The sequence below is a fragment of the Narcine bancroftii genome, chromosome 1, assembly GCF_036971445.1.
Source record: "Narcine bancroftii isolate sNarBan1 chromosome 1, sNarBan1.hap1, whole genome shotgun sequence".
NCBI lineage: Eukaryota > Metazoa > Chordata > Chondrichthyes > Torpediniformes > Narcinidae > Narcine > Narcine bancroftii.
Genome location: NC_091469.1, coordinates 418,318,165 through 418,335,464, shown reverse-complemented (window position 1 = coordinate 418,335,464; position 17,300 = coordinate 418,318,165). Strand labels below are relative to the sequence as shown.

Below are 17,300 nucleotides of genomic sequence, written 5' to 3'. Positions count from 1 at the left end.
TGCATTTATTTTGTTTAAACCTACGAACAGTCACTATCATCATGTTCAATTAATTACTTTAATTCAACACAGTGCTTCTCAAAAACCATCTGTATTATAATTGTGTTTAAAGCACACCAACAGTTAGTTTCATCTGTATTAGTAATTGTGATAAAATATTCCATCAGTTCTGATCCATATAAAGATAAAGGTTCCATTATTATCATGTAATACTACATTTATAATGTAACATGCATGAAATCCTTTAAATTTTCTCCACCATAAAGCAGACAGAGAGTTGCCACTTGTCCAGCACTCCTCACAGAAGCACCTGGTGTTCCTTGGTGGTCTCCCCTCCAAGTACTGACCAGGCCTGAGTCTGCTTAGCTTCCCAAAGTCAGACAATCTCAGGCATATTCAGGCTATTCATATGCACCATTCATTACATTCCAAATGATATATACAGATTTTGTAATGGATAAATATTGGGATTTTGGTAAGATTTAGAGTAGGTTACATACATGCACACATTTTAAAACAGATCTTATTTGAAATACTGAAGAATTCATATTCAGTAATTTTGCAGGATCTTTGGTGTCTTTTATGCACATTTCACAAGTAGGTGCTAATTGAAATGACATCATGAAATGAATGACCATTGTTTGGAGGAGACAAACTGGCTGTTAAAAAGTACTTACAGTGTGCTCACAGAAAGGTCACTCCTTAGTTTTGTTTATCTAAGACAACAGCTTGACCAAGGAGAATTCCTGTTGTTTGCTGAAGAAGGTGGGGGTTTTGCAAGTGAGAGAGTCACATGGGCTTTCTGGGAGTCTCAATTGGAGAGAGAGAGAGAGAGAGACAAGTTAACAAGCTCTCTCAGCTAGTGTGTGTGACACTGAAGGAGCTGAACAGTGCAAGCCAGGAAGAGCTGGTTGGAAACAGAAAGTTCCAGAGCTGTGGACGGCTGGAAGTGCTATCTGTCTAATCTTTCTCTTGGAATAAGTGGAACAGAAAGCCACTCTGTGGTAGCCTGAAGAAAGAGGTTACCATCTGGAAAACCCTGATGGGGCAAGTTTAATCAGCAAGACCTTGAGGTGACTAATGGTGGTACCTCAATTGTGGAAATCTTGGAACAACATATCTCTCTCTGCAAACCCTACAAGAACCTTCCTGAGCAGTAAACATTTACCTTTCGAGCACCAAAGCCTGGTGATCTTTATACATGTTGAATTCTGTGCACAGTATAAGAATTGCCTGCATCCAGAGAACTTGGAAGAAGGAGAAGTGAGATTGAACTGTGAACCAAAGAACTTTTCTTAAATTTACACAAGCATCACGTACACGTGTGTTTAGAATTAGAAGGGGGTTAATTTGGATTAGTTAAGTATAGAGATAAGTTAAAGTTTGATTCTGTTTTCATGTTTAAAGTTGATTAAAAACAACTTTTGTTTTAAAAACCACTTATCTTGGTGAATGTCTGTTGCTGCTGGGTTTTTGGGATCCTTTGGGCTCATAACATTCTACATTTGTGTTCTCACCCCAGTACATGATGCTATGAATACTCCTCTTCTTCCACCTGACCTGTTTTTCTTGCCTCTTTCCTTTTTCTGGTATCTGCCACTCCTCTGTCTTTGTCTTGTCATGTTTTGCTCTACCTAGTTTGCCAATTCCATTTGGAGCCCCTGTTTCACCTCTCCCACCTTGTCCTCTTCACAAATGGCTTAAATACTAACTCTTTTCACTTGCAACATGAACCATTTTAATACTCCAATGGTGAGTTTAATTCTCCCAGCAGTGCTTAACCTCCTGAGTTCCTGCAGCAGATTCTGTTTGGCTACAATATATACATTATATTAGTTATGTTTACGTCAACAACAGTCTAATAAAACTGTTACTTAATTCTGTTCAAAAACTGCAACATACCAATCCATATACCCTGTTACATTGTACACAAACACTTCATCAATGCAATCGAGATAATATATTGGTTGTATTTCAGCAGAATCTTGCTGTTTTAGATGTGTTCAAATACAAAAATAGTGTAATCTATATCCCCTATGTTATATAGTCAGGATAATGTGAATTATGTTGTAACTGCTTAAGAATACACCCTTCTCACTGTAGTAACAGTAGTGCACCACAGTGGGTCGTATGTATATAGAGTGTGTGTGAACAGTTTCCTGAGATGGTGGAAGGCATCAGTAAGCAAAATCTCTTTTGTTATTTGAATTTTGTATCTCCAAGTTATATAAGAAGCCTCACAAGCAACAACAGAGACAGAACACCCTATTAATTATGTTAAATATTCCAAGAATGAAATTTAATTCAATATTAAAAATGTTCAAATATATCAACAATGTAATTTAGATTTTCCATATGAAATAATCTGGGTGAAAAACAATGCCAATAAATTTGGAAAAAGAAAGATTGCCCAATATAGCTTTATTTGAATGTCTTCCTTGATTTGGATGAAATGCAGCACTTATTAATTCACCAAACAAAGGTGAACTTCAGAGAAGAAAGTCTGTTTTGGGAGTTTTTTTTGTCATGCATAGTTTTGAGAATCTTAAATACAGGTACATGCAAAGGTCACACAGGAAAGAACTGAATAATGAAGGAGCACACCACCTCACAAATTACCTGCTTGCCTGCACCATTTTTGCGGTTCTCATATTGGCCCCATCAATAATTTCAAAACCAAAGAGAAAGCCCCTCATTCCAAGGAATCCATGGGAACAGCGAGAAGAACCAATGATGTTCTCAGACCATCATTTTAAAAAACATGTTAAATTTACCCCATATATTTATCAGTTGAATTCAAGCACACCAATGGTCCACTACAAATAATCTGAAATAGATATAAAAATAAACTAATGGTGCAATCCTCCTGTATTAGCTGTGTGCAAATAATAATACAATCCTTATTCACTAATCTTAGTTATAGCGCATTGCAATTCATAGCCTCTCTTAGATTTTCATATCCTATAACAGTTCAGGCCTCTGAGTAGTATTAACTTGTGATCATAAACCCTTATCCTGTGTGGAAATAATCTCCATTCATACTTAGTGTTACATTCATTCAAATAGACAGCGTGTGTTTACATTGCATCAAGAAAGTCCAGCATCCCCCTTAACAACTCTACAGATGCAAAATTGAAAGCATCCTATCAGGGTGTATTACTGCATAGTATTGGAACTGCTCTGTCCAAGACCACAAGAAACTGCAGAGGGTTAGGAATTCACTCCATCTGCAACAAATTTCCCCCACCACCTTCCCCTCACTTCATCGTCTCCAGCTAGAACTCCTGGTGCCTTGAAAAAAAGCATTCAGCACTTTAAAGACTTATCCCACCCCAGCCACACTCATTTATCCCCAATTCCCTCAGAAATAACTTTCACAAGAGTGAGATCATGCACCTCCACTTTAAATTACAGTTTCTTTTCCAATGTTTTCAGAATTCAGAATGAACCCCACGAGAATAAAATTATGTTGGATAGCTAAGGTCTTCCTTAATGTTAAATGAAAGGGGACCAGTTTTTCTAGTATCTAAACTATCCATCATCTTTCAAATAAGAAATCCATTGATGAGTATTTTTTGGTGTTCAGTCCCACCCTCCTCTTTTATTTCTCTGCCTTTGGTCTAAGTGTCCTCCATCTAGTTAGCCTAATCTATCAGTCCCAAGTTTCAATTTTCCATCTGAGAGACTTCAAGATGTGACCCAAACCCAAAATCACAAATCTGAATTAATATCAACTGACATGTCCATCTTCACACGTCAATCCTCTTTCCCACCAACTCCCAGCCCACCAAATCCACAAACTCCAAACACAAAATTCATGTAAACTGCATACCCTTTCCTTCCCCATGAGATTCCAGGTCCATGCTGCCACTCAGACTTCTCCATTTCATTTCTTTTATCCATAACTCACTTGACATCCTCCATAAACTTAGGCCTTGTGTATGATAGAATTCAATGGCTTTTGAAAAGGGATGCTAAATAAAATTTGTACAGCAACATTTTAATATGCATTTTCAGACACTGTAGAATTCTAACCCAGAATCTCTCTTAACCTTTCCAAATTTGGCTTTTGAGAATAGTACACAAGATTGTTAACCCAGATCTTCAATAGTACTCAGATATAATTATAGAAAGGGAATGGGAAACGTTAAGTAGCTTTTAGCTATTGGCATACATGAATAGTTATTCATCTATTATTTATAAAAATCTTGCAAAATTATTTTATTTTGGATGTGCAGATGCATCATATTGAAAACCTAATTTGTATAGATGTATTTGAGGAAATATGTATCACCTTAGCCATTTTACTATTGATTAAAAAATGCTTTGCATATAAGTAGGGGAATATTACTTTACCTCCTTCATATAGGGATGCATGCATTAAATTGAATGAATACACTTTTATGTACATATAAAAGTTGGCTGCCTTTAATTTTTGTATGAATACTGCATGACCTGCTAAGTTTCTCCTGCATTTTTGTGCATTAAACTTGAACCCAGCATTTTCAGATTTTCATGTCTACACACCACAAGATAGAGAATGCTGGAAATGTTCAACAGGTCAGATAAAATATCTGGAAAAAAGGCAAAGATAATTAAATTCTCATTAGAACCATGAGTGCTAGAAATCAACAGATTACAAGGAAATGGGAGACCTTTTGTGGGCACTGAGAACAAAGAGAAAGTACTGTGAAAGGCACTAAGCAGTCAAAAGATGGTGCTGGCTGAAAAAAAGTCGTAAAGGTCTTGGGGAGGGGGGTGTGGGGAAGTTTAATAAAATTAGAAATACTAAAAGAGAGAATGAAAAACAATCTTTACCAACATTATATGGAAATGTTAGATACAAGACTGAAAGGCAAGTTACTTGAAACTTCAAATTAACATAGAGCCCCAAAGGCTCAATGCCATATGTATGACAATGTGCTGTTCCTTGAGTTTACGCAGACCCTTAATGGAAATGTGCAGGAGGGTAAAGACAAAGAAGTGGAGCCAGAGGAAAAAATAAAATTACAAGCAACTGGAAGCTCAGGGTTGTTGCTGTGTGAATTGTGGAGGGTCATGTAACCCCTCCGTCCAGAATCTGGTGGGAATGTGGATTGCAGGAGGGCATGTGACCTCTCCATCTGGAACCTGATTGGAAGTCACGTCACATTCAAGGTCAAGCTTTGCCCACAGGTCAGCACACACTTGATTATTGGCCCTTTTAATTGGCTCATCAGTACTTGGGCTGGACCCTCCAGCTGATCACACTATAAAGCCCACTGCACATGAGCAATCTTACGCTTTCCCTTCCGCAACGAACCCAAGCTCCACTCTAGGTTGGGAACCGTGAGCAATGCTAGAAGATCATTAAGGTGTGCATAGACAAAGGGATGCCAATGAGTATCATATGTGATCATTGGAAAGCCTTCTATCTGCAAGTGTATTGTGTAATGTGCCTAGGGTGTGTATATTTGAGTCTTTTACCTGTTACGACTCCCCTACACATAAATAAAACACTAATGTTCAATCAGTTGCATTCAGACCCGTTACCCTTGGAACCCATCGAAGTGGTTTTACACACATAACAATTGGCGCTGTGAGCAGGGTCCAACTGAATACAGCAGCAGGGAAGATGTTATGGAATCAGGGCAGGAGAGCTAGTGCAGACAGGGAGGATAGGATCCCTGGGTGAACCTATGATAGTGCAGGGTTTGGGAGCTTGGCAAGCATATGGCAAAGCAGTAGACTGGTCCAAGCACCTGGACCCACGTGGTGAGAAAATGGGTCACCACATGGTGTCCTCCCTCAAGCAGTCGGGGTTCCCAAAAACTAAGGCAAGTCAGAGGGGTGTCTTTTGGCTGCTAGTGTCTCTCCTGAGAAATCAATGTGAGATCATAGAAAGGAAAGGTTTGGAAAGTGCCCAGAAAAATAAGGAGAGAGATATGCTCCAGAAGCATTGCTGTGCACTGCAGGAGTCAGCACAGGCTACCCGAGACCTAGCCACTGACCTTGAGGTGAAAGAAAGACTGCAGGCTGCTTAAAATGCAGCTGCTGCACCTAGCACGCTGGTCTGGACCATGTCTGGTGAGGGGACGGGCTAAACTCGTGATTGGGGGAGGGGAACGTGTAGATGGGCAGTGACAATAAACCAACCCACTTGTCCTCCCTCCTGTGCACCCAAACTCCTGCAGGCTAGACCAGTGAGCACGTGGTTGCAGACCCAACATAAAGGCCTTCTAATAATTGGATGGCTTCCTGAAAAGTCTTCCTGTTTGCTGGTTCCATGAGGGACAGGACACTAATTTTAGGTCAGGACGAGCGTGGTGACTATGTAGCTAACTTGGGCATCAGTAACCTTTATGTTCTTGGGGAAATGATAATCATGGGCCAAGGGAATGCACAGCGTTAGATGGCCCGAGTAGATCCTGGAGCCAATCACACTATCATCGCTGGCAATCCTGTGATTTTGGGAGGACTGCAAGTCTCTATAGAGGGTTTAAGAGGCTCTATAATTCTGGCCAGAGGAGTTATCCTTCACCAATCTATGGGTAATAATGTATCCCGCTCTGTCCCCATTTTGGTTGCTGACACACCCAAGTGCATCTTGGGTATGAACTTGCTGAAGTGGCAATCCCTACACATCAACAAGGGGAAGATCAACTTCGGGGACACCCACATGACCCTAGCAGTTGGGACTGTCAAATGGGAGCCCATATTTGTTCCCCCACCCTCCGAGGTAGTCAACAATTGACAATACTGGGTGCCTGGGGGATCAAAGAGATCACAGATGCTATCGACACACACTATTGCATGAAGGAGTTATCTGGCCTGCTGTTTCACCATTCAACAGTCCGGTCTGGCCCATGCAAAACAAAAATGCCATGTAGTGCATGACAAGTGATCACGGACAACTGAACAAAGTCTCATGCCCCCTCACCGTTGCAGTTCCCGGTGTAGTCACACTGGTGGAGGACATTGGGGACAGGAGAATAAACATTGGCATGCTGTTGTCAAACCTCGCAAATGCTTTCTTCTCCATCCCCCTCAGTCCCGACTCCCAGGATCAATTTGCTTTCCCCTGGGAGCGAAGGCAGTATACATTTTGCCAATTGCCACAATGCCTCCCATTGTGTCACGGGTTAATTACCTGGGACTTAGAAAATATCAGTCTCCCCCCCACCCCCCCTCCCCTCCACCGCCAGATATCTCAGTACCATATTACATTGATAATAGCATCCTCCAGGGCTCCTCGGAGGAAGTGGTGGCACAAGCCTTCCACATGTTTAAGCACCTCGCTGTGACTGCCAAAAGCAAAATCCTCAATGCGGCAGTGCCCACCCACAAACTTGAGACACAAAATTTAATGGGTCATTTGGGTTACTCGTGCCAACATATTCCCCATCTCATCATGTTCCTCCATCCTCTGTACAGCATTTCCTGGGGGAAAAAAAAAGCGGTTTCATTGGGGGGCTGAGCAATAGACTGCATTTGAAATAGCAAAACAGGCCATTGAACAGGCACTGCTGCTGCCCCCCCCCCCCCTCCAGATTGGAGTACCATTTGATTTACAGGTCCATGCCACAAAGACAATGGCTGAGTGGAGCCGCTGGCAAAAGAGAAAAGGCCGCAGGGTCCCACTCGGCTTCTGGTCCAAGTCCCTACATGAAACTGCCTTCCGCTACTCATCATTTGAGTGTCAGCTGCTTGCCTGCTACCTCGCGTTGATAGCCACAGAGCACAGACGGCAGTAGAGACAGTCACAGTCCAGCCACACACACGAGGAGGGCCTACATAGTTCAGTGGAAGTGGTACATAACGGACCTTGTAGAAGCCAGTCCATTACACAAACAGGTCACGTCCTTGACCAAAAGTGACTTCCTCCCACCTGAATTACCCACTGTATAGCCCTCCCCTGTGGCCTGAGGCCAACCAATCGACACCCTATACACCAGCAGCAGCAAAAAACTGGGTTTACTGACATCTGCAGCTGGTAGAACTGCAGCAAAAAGTGATAGAAGGCAGCAAAATTCCACTTCGCCACAGGTAAAATACTGACACGAGGGCAGCAGGGGGGGATGCCATCTGGCTGAGCTTGCGGCTGTGGCATTCAGTCTAAAAAAAGACTACCGGGCCAGTCCGCATCTACACATGGCACCTGGCCAGTGGCAAAAGGCATGGCAGTGTAGATGGCCCAGTGTCAGGAGACAGGATGGCAGATCCACAGCCACCTGTAATGATGGGCAGAGGACCTGGGTTTCTCACAGAACTGTGGTTGCCAATTGCCCCATTTGTCAACAAAAAAAACCAAGGGGCTGGACAACTGACCCTCCACAGGAGTGGGCCAGGTATGGCAAATTGACTATATTGGTCCTCTCCTATGACAAAATAAAAAGCAATATGCCCTCACAATGGTTGAAACATACTTGGGTGTTCTGGTGATGGTCCCCTGCCAGCAGGCTGACCAGGACAGAACCACTGAAGGGCTATAATACCTCTTCTCCATTCATAAAGTACCTTGGGAGGTACAGTATGGCCGGGGTTCACACTTCACAGGGACAAAACTACAGAAATAGGTGGTGGAGGCTGGTCTCATGTGACTGCTGTATACAGGCAGCTGGTTGAGCGATGGAGCAGATACGCACACAGACACCCACCAATACACTGCAGGGAGGCTTAGTGTGCTACAGTAGGTGATGAACAACTTCAATTGCAGTCCAACTGACTGGGGGTGGGAGGGGGGGGGGGGTCCTCCACTCTCATGCCATCTGGTGGCCTTGGACGCTGCCAAGTCTGAAGAAGTGGAAGTTGAGAACCCCGAGGAATTGGGTAGAGTGTGGGTGCAACATCCACAAGGTCTGCCAAAAAAAGGGGAAATCATAAAGGTAAAGATTGAGTAGACTGGGTCTTTATTCATTGGAGCATAGAAGATTGAGGGGGGATCTGAAAGAGGGATATAAAATTATGAGGGAGATGGATGAGTAGATGTGAATAGGCTCTTCCCATTGAGGGTAGGGGGAGATATGGAATGAGGGGTCATAAGTTAAGGGTGTGGGGGGGGGAAAGTTTAGAAGTAACATGAGAGGGGGCTTCTTCACTCAGAGAGTAGTGGCTGAGTGGAATGACATTCTGGAAGAGGTAGTTCCAGCAGGTATTTAAGAGGAAATTGGATGAGTACATGGATGTGAGGGGATTGGAGGGTTATGGACAGGGAACAGGTAGGTGGGACTAGTGGAGTTTCACTTAAATCAGTGTGGACTAGAGGGGGCGAGATGGCCTGTTTCCATACTGTAATTGTTATATGATTATATGATATATATATATATATATATATATATATATACACTGCTAAGGCTTGTAGATACTCCATGGGTCATGCCACTGAGTGAACAATCAGTTATGTATCCACACCCAAAGACTAACCAGATGAGAGTGAATTTTGCAGTTCACCAGACTCCAGCCCTCCCCCTCAAACAGGAGAATGCTGCCATGGAAAACACAACTGACCATCATTGTGCCGATCAGCGACTGGCAAGCCTACAACACATTCCTCAGGGTGGCCTACGAATGCAGCAGCAGCACCAAAAGGTCAAATTGCTGGGTCTGCATGTGAACTCTGACTTACACTGCTGAGGTACTTCCACTTACATCCATCCTGAGGTGGAAGGTGGATGTTCACCTTCCCCCAATATGGCACTGCTCACCTATCCTGCAAAGTAACCCATATGACCAGTACGCTGGAGACACTAGCCCACTGCGAGTGGGCTGCTCTGACTCGAGTGGCAGCAGTGCTGATTACCATCTACATGGTTACCTTACAGAACCAGATGGCCCTGGACTATCTACCCGCCACTGAAGGTAATACTTGTGCAGTGATTGGTAAGGAGTGCTGCACTTACATTCTCGATGAATCTGGGGACATCATTCATCTGCCCAAGTATATCGGAGAGTCGTGGGTAAAACTGAAAAATCAGGGGACCGTTTCTTGCTTCACAACTCCTCTTGGGGAAGCTGATGGCCAGATGTGGCTCTGGGGAGCTGGTGGGCTATTGCGATTCCACAATAGCATTCCCCCATCAGCCTTCACTCTAATTCATCATAAAACCTTATTAAGTTAGACAACAAACATGCTGGATTTCCACAATCAATCCTTACTTTTCCAAGTATCTCCAGATTCTGTCTTTTATTATTATTATTTCTATAATGTTCCCTACCACAAAGGTTAAACAAATTGGTCTGTAGTCATTCACTTTGGTCTAATGCCTTTTTTTTTTGGATTAAAATGTTTTGTGTCTGCCATGTTCAGTTCACAAGCACCATCCATGAATCTATAGATGTTAGGAAGATAGTGACTAGGGTCCCTGCAACTGTTTCCCTTACTTCCATTTAAATTTTAGTACCTCTTTCACTTCCAATTTATAAACATCATCCTCACGCTGTCTCAGTAAAATGCCATAATCAAAGTGCACTCTGGGTAAAAAAAAATCCATCAAATCCACCAAGCAGAGGTGTCATGACTTGAAGTGGGGTAAGAAAAAAACTGTGGTTTGCTTCAGTAAATCACACAACAGGATGCATTATATCACCCTTCTTTAAGTAGCAGACTATGCCAATTATTCTATTACCTCCAGCAAGGTATGAAAATGAAATATTGTCACTGCAGGTTCAGTCATAAAGTGTAGTAGATCCAGTGGTGTATCTAGATAAAGTGGCGCCCTTGACATTGGCGTGCCCTTCCCCCATTAAAAAAAAGCACCACACACCAACCATTTCAACAAAGTGAAATCAGTGTATCCGGTGCGGGTCGTGTGCGGTGATTCAACAGCAACGTAAAATAGCAACCCGACGCGACTCGAACCGTGAACTTCAAACTCTTTCCAAAAACCAGTTGTTAGCCCAACTTCTAAAAAGGACGAAACCTTCTCTGCTCAGCAATGCGACACAAACACTGGGCACTCACTCATTTCTTAATTGAAATTCAAAACCTGATGAACATGGCTGAAAACAGCTGCCGCGGCTTTTTATTAGTTGCAGTTGTTTTTGTAAGTCTTTATCTGTATGCAAATGCACAGGAAATATAGCTTTTCAGCCTGGTGAGTGGCTTCGGAGCCCCTCCCTCGCTTGAATCAGTTAGCAAAATTAGAATGCATGGCAGGGACATACGTGTTGGTCTCAGCCCTCCCTCGTTGCTAGGTAGAGCCGCTTGCCGGTGAGTGAGTCACTGCTCCCCCTCTGTGGGATACTTGCACAGAATGTGTCATCATCAGCCAGTTGGCTCCAACCCGTGTGTCTCTGTGATACTGTAGCGAGTAGCCTGGTCTTGTATTTCATGCCACTGCTGCAATAAGTCTTTGTGTTAACTGTCTATTTGATGTCATTTCCTCTACCTCTGTAACACATATATACACACACACATTTTAAGGTTTGCAGGAGTGCCTGAGTTTTGTGAATAGAAAATAAATAAGGGCTTGGCATTAATGGACAGAGGGCTGATGCAGAGTGCTGATGCAGAGTGCCTGGGCCCTCGCTGCCTCCTCCCTGCCTCACACTGGAACAAGTGCTTCACTTCACCTGACATCCAGACTGACAGAGGAGAGAAGAATGGCAACCCCTGTCACTCTGCAGCCAATGAGTTACTGTCAGAATCTTTTTTGGGGAGTGGGACACAGGGCAGGACACCGACCTTCACAATCACACTTTTTTCCTGGAACCAATTCCCTTTGGTAAGCCCATTTATTTCTCCCCTGCTCAAACCATCTGATCAACAATCTGCCAACTTGCCCCTCTCTCACCCCTTTCCTCTTCCACTGACTGCACAGACCCATCATGCCACCCCCATCATGCCCCAAAAACATTCCCAAATGCACCTGGCTTCTATATCTTGGCAGCTCCCTCCATGCAACAATCCTCATAGAACCAGCTGTTCACTGGGGAAAGCAAGCCTCATCCGTTGATGCGAGAGGTAGCAGAGAACCAGATGCCATGAGAAATCCATATCCACCTCTTCCATCCAGTGCCCACATGTTGGCAATGCTACCACTAGCCAGCCAGAACTGTCCTGCCAGTGCCAGGGAAGTGGTTCCTGCTGCATGAGGGATTATGGGTAAGGAAGACAAGGACAGCCATTTTGTCCATTCATCCCGCATTGAGTTAGATGCTGGAGCAGCCCGATGAGAAGCCGGCCCAGAGCAGTGCTCAAGAGCTTAGCCACACAGCACTTCACCCCTGGGATGGAGATTAATTATTGGGCTAGGGACTCGGATATTGGGTGGGTAAGGAGAGGACAGTGGTGCCCAAACCCACAAGTGGCATCCCTTTTCTCTGCCCCACATGTCATACCCTAGATATGCCTATGAATGGATCTCCAAAAAACATCATTATTAAGGAGAGATGATTTAAGTGTGCTTCACCATGTGAAACAGGTGGGAAGCAGAGATGGTCATATCATGCCAAGAGTAAGACCAAACTCAGACCTCCGGCACAGAGCATTGCCATGCCTCATACAACCATCTAGAATTAGCCAAAGGTTTTTAAAAAAAATCAACATGATCACTTCCTGTAACTAGCAGAGTTAGGCTGAGTTAGTTATTCATCACATGGCAAAGCATATGGTTGCTTAAGATCGCTGATGTATTTTTGATGGATAGAAGATGTTCATGAATGAATTAATGATTACCTTTCTCTTTAAGGAGACAGTAAACTTTCTGTTTACTATATCAGATATAGTATATAGAATGTTGGTACAAATGACCAAGACTCAGTAACCAATACAACCATAAATTTAGTCACTAATAATAATTTAACTTTCAAATGTAAAGATATTGTCAATACAATGTGATCACTTTTGCTTTGAGAGCTTGCATATATGGGAAATTAAATAGCAGTATGATTTTGCTTCCAATTCTTCCTTCAATATTTCTATTCATTTGAAAACTAGTTCTGCATTTATGGGGAAGGGAATGGCATACCACAGTAATATAAAAATAGTTATACATGCACCAAAACTCGAAGCTACACAAAATAGTCAAAAGATGAGTGGACTTAAAAAAACACTAGTTAGCTGTAAATTTCCTACTCACTGCTGTATACACTGTGTGGAACTTGAGTCAATAGCACCATCACGCAAGGCAGCTGAGTTGAAGTGAATTACTACCACTCTGCCTCACTTGATCTCTATCGTGCAATCAGTTTCTTACTGATCGGAGCTTTTCAAATCCACCAGCCTGAGTCACCTGACTCCAATTGCCAGGTGCAATCTTCAGATAAAATCTTTGTTGAAGTCTGCTACAGACTTAAAAAAATAGATATGTTTGCACCCAAGCCAGATAGCATTTATATTCATTCAGCTGATACAAATTAATGAAAGCAGATGAAAATGAAAGTAACTTCTAAAATTTATGGCATTTAAATTCTGATGGGAGTTTCATCACTGATTGTATGTTCTTTTTTAAAAGTGATATTAGATTTCTGATAAAATAAGATTTAAAAAAATGTAACCAAAGAAACAAAACATTTGGATTTTCAACAAACCATCCTGAACATTTCTGCAAAAGATCTTCTCAAATTCATCCACTCAGATCAAATGACTTCTCAATTCCCAGGCAATCTACATAATCTAAAGTCAACTGACATGGGCTTCTAACCAGCAAACCTGGAAAAAACAGCCACACTTGGGACTCTATGGCCTCAAGAGTCACAGTTTAGTATAAACATTTTGAAAGGGTCTTTCTTTCTACTTGAGGAACACACTTAGCCCTAATGTGACTCTAAATGCATTACTATGCACTAGATAATGTAAAGGGCACAGCTTAAAGTATAATTAAGACATCTGGATACAAATTTAAGATGAATGATGTGGCACTTGCTCTTTTTAATTTGACACAAAGACCCAGATTTTTACATAAAATTGGGAATGAGGATTTGTGATTTTATTTTTGGAAGGCAGAATTTCACAAAAGGACCCTGAAATGTCGGCTTGCTGAACACCAAATAATACCAAATCATCTTTAAAATATTTCTGCTCTATTCTTCTGCAGCCCCTGCAACCACACAGAGTCCAGTCAAAACCATCAGCAGCCCAAGCTCCAGATCGAAACCTCCAACAGAGCCAGGATCCCTTCAGTGTCCTTGGTACCTTCTTGCATCCCAGTTCCGATACCCCTTCAGCCAATCTTGAGCCAGTCTCCAGCCACTGGCTGAAGGGGTATGAATCCCTCAACTACAGTCGCCAGCAGCCCGCAGCCTGTGGGAGTTCTTCACCTCGAGTCACCAACAGCCCACTGCCTGGATGTTTCTTCAAATGCAGCATCCCTCACTGGTCTGCCCCTGTGATCACCGTCCTGTGGGTCATCTCTCCTTCTCCTTCTTAAACAGGGGATGTTCTCCTCATTTTCTGGTGCTCTGCACCAGTCCTCTGCTTTCCCTGGAGTCTGTAATCCCTTATGGCTGCTGCCGATCATAGGTTCCCCATCTTGGATGCAGACCCTATGACTGCAGTATTTTTAAATAAAATCACAACCGACTTCAATTACAGGCCATTTAAAACCTGTACTGAGATGATGGAAGTTGGACAAGGCAATTGGATCCTATGGGAATGCTGAGACTCTGCTCTCTGCGGGTCTGCACCAGTGGCAGTGCTACCGTTACAGCAGCTCTAATAGTGCCACCATTCTTCAGAAGAACACATACCCATCAAACCCCTTTAAAACTCTTGCTTCTCACTCTAAACTCATGTCTTAATTTTGACTGTTTATCCTATCCAGGCCTCTCATTATCTTATTTACATTATCTTATTTATTTCAATTAGATCACCCTTCTGTCTCCTTTGCTCGAATGTAATGAATCTCAGTCTATTGTTAGGTCTGCTTTGTTCATGAATGAGTGAGACAAACACCAGACTGAGTCGAAATCAGGGTTCTTTGTTCTTTATTACCGGATTGTAACACTTGCGACTAAACATGTTAGTCGGAGAATGCATTCTGCCGTTATCAGCAAAATGGTGATTTTTTATACCCTTGGATACGTGCTTAGAACATCATCATATCATTACTTGTCCAATGACTAAAACTGTTGCTATCCTTTCCCTGCTAGCTTCCTGCCTCTCAATCCATCAATGTCTCTCTTATCTTGTAAGTACAAGGATGCATTCACATCTTGTTACTGCCCCGTACATTCCCATCTCATGATGTTTTACCTAACAGGAGTACAAGGACACCTCCCCTTCTTGTTACAGCCTTATACAGGGTAACTCCCTACACATTCCCATCTCATGATGTTTTACCTTACACTATCCAAGGTCTCTACAAATCTAAAGTCCTCCATTTCATGAAACACCCTGGTCAATCTCCTTTGCATTCCCTCCAGTGCAGCTGTGGATGAGAAATTGAAAACTTGGCATTGCAATGTTGCAGGATTTGTGTGCTATGATGTTTGAGCATAATTTTCCTGGAATATATAAAACATCACTTTAAGACTACTGGATAGCTAAATAATAATAGTTAGTTAAATAATAATAGTTATTATTAACAATAATAATTAGATAGATAATCCAATAATTTTGAATGAAGTCCATCCTTTTCATAGGGGTCCCTATCTTTACATAGTAATAAAACTCGGTTTAAGTTTCCACAAAATACATAATAACATTTGTCATCCAAGTTATGACAGTATAAAACAAATTACTTCATGGCTTTATTTTTTTGATCAACTTTCAGATGTAAATTCTGAAAAGAGTTTTGCAAGGTACCAATGGACACTGAAAATATCATAAAATTTCTTGTCTTAGAAACATTTTTTCAATACACAATCACAAGTAGCGAGGGTCAACTTTCATGCGATAAATTGGTGTTAAATATTTCAAATTTTAAAAATTTAAACATATAGCACAGTAACAGGCCATTTCAGCCCACAAGTCTGTGCCACCCAATTTACACCCCATTAATCTACCCTCCCAGTACGTTTTTGTATGGTGTGAGGAAACCGAGCCCCCAGAGAAAACCCACGCAGACACTGGGAGAATGTATAATCTCATTACAAACAGCACGGGATTCCAACACCAGTCTGGTCCCGATCACTGGTGCTGTAAAGGCGTTGCGCTAACCACTATGCCATCAGTGTCACCCTATGCTTAGTTGCCTCTATCTGTGAATGTAAAAGAGGTAGTTATGTATATATCTTACTAACAACAAAACATTTCTCAGACTAGTTGACCCTGTATTGAATGTGCCCAGAAGTATTGAACTGCATGTTTGCCTGAAGAGGGCACACAAAATCAGTGAACTGGTGCGGACTCGAAAGGCCAACATGGCCTGTTTCCGCTCCGTAAATGGTTAAGTCAAACTAATGATTTCTAAAGGTGCCCTAATATCAATTGGTAACTTTCTTGTATCCACAGATTTTATTAGAATGCATAGTTCTTGTGAAGAAATGTTGCAATGCATGAATATAATTGTTTCCTTGTCAAAAGTGCTCACCTTTGCCATTTGGGCCTGTACTCCACTGGCTTTGAGTGATGCTACAGCCTTCTGTGCAGCGGCTGGGCTGTCAAAGTCTACGAAGCCATAACCTGTAAAAACAGTTACATTATCAACATAAGATTCGGGAATTGCACCCAACTGCAGTGAAATGCAAGAAGAGTATTTTGTTCTACTCAGATTAGATGAAAGGGAATGAACTTGTGTTAATTTTGTAATATTTTCTCTCATTCTAAAATTCTGTTGAAAGTACATACGGAGCTGTGCAAACAAGCCAATATCATCAAAAAAACATGCTTTGCTGGCCAGGAACAGGAACATTTACAATGAAGGATTGGTTGTAAATCCTGATTTAATCAATTAGCAATAAACATTTGGGTATAACCTTACTCTGTTTTTTTAATCTTAATGGTCTTAACAGGATGCAATTCCATGTTGTATATTCACGTGGAAGAACGATGTTCCTCTACCTGTTACATTAGATGTGTACATTAACTGAGCAACTGGAAAAACACCATATATCTTGTGAATTATAGGAATAAGTGTCTGAAAAGCTGATAATCATTTATCAATTTTATTATTACTTGATAATAAAGTCTATGAAATAATTTAGCATTCAGGAAGGGTGTGAAATAGTCAAGACTAATTTCACACTTTATATCAGAGGTAGCCCATCAATGTGCATATAAATCCACTGTAAAATAATTAGATGAACATTCAAAATACATTAACGTGAATGCAAAAGAGACTTTTATGAGAAATATTAAGAAAATTCTTTAAGTTTGAAAAACTATAACATAATAGATTAATTAACTAAGCATGAAAAAACTTAATTGACTCATTTTACTC

General features: G+C 41.8%; 1 protein-coding gene across 9 annotated transcripts in view; it reads right to left on the bottom strand.

The window, feature by feature from the left end:
* LOC138751586 (RNA-binding motif, single-stranded-interacting protein 3) overlaps window positions 1-17,300 on the bottom strand; it is a 1,523,265-nt gene that overhangs the window by 385,387 nt on the left and 1,120,578 nt on the right. For all 9 annotated transcript variants that reach the window (XM_069914047.1, XM_069914050.1, XM_069914051.1 and 6 more), the window contains one exon: window positions 16,452-16,543. In XM_069914047.1, the coding sequence (XP_069770148.1) occupies window positions 16,452-16,543 (92 nt within the window). The remainder of the gene's footprint in view (window positions 1-16,451; window positions 16,544-17,300) is intronic.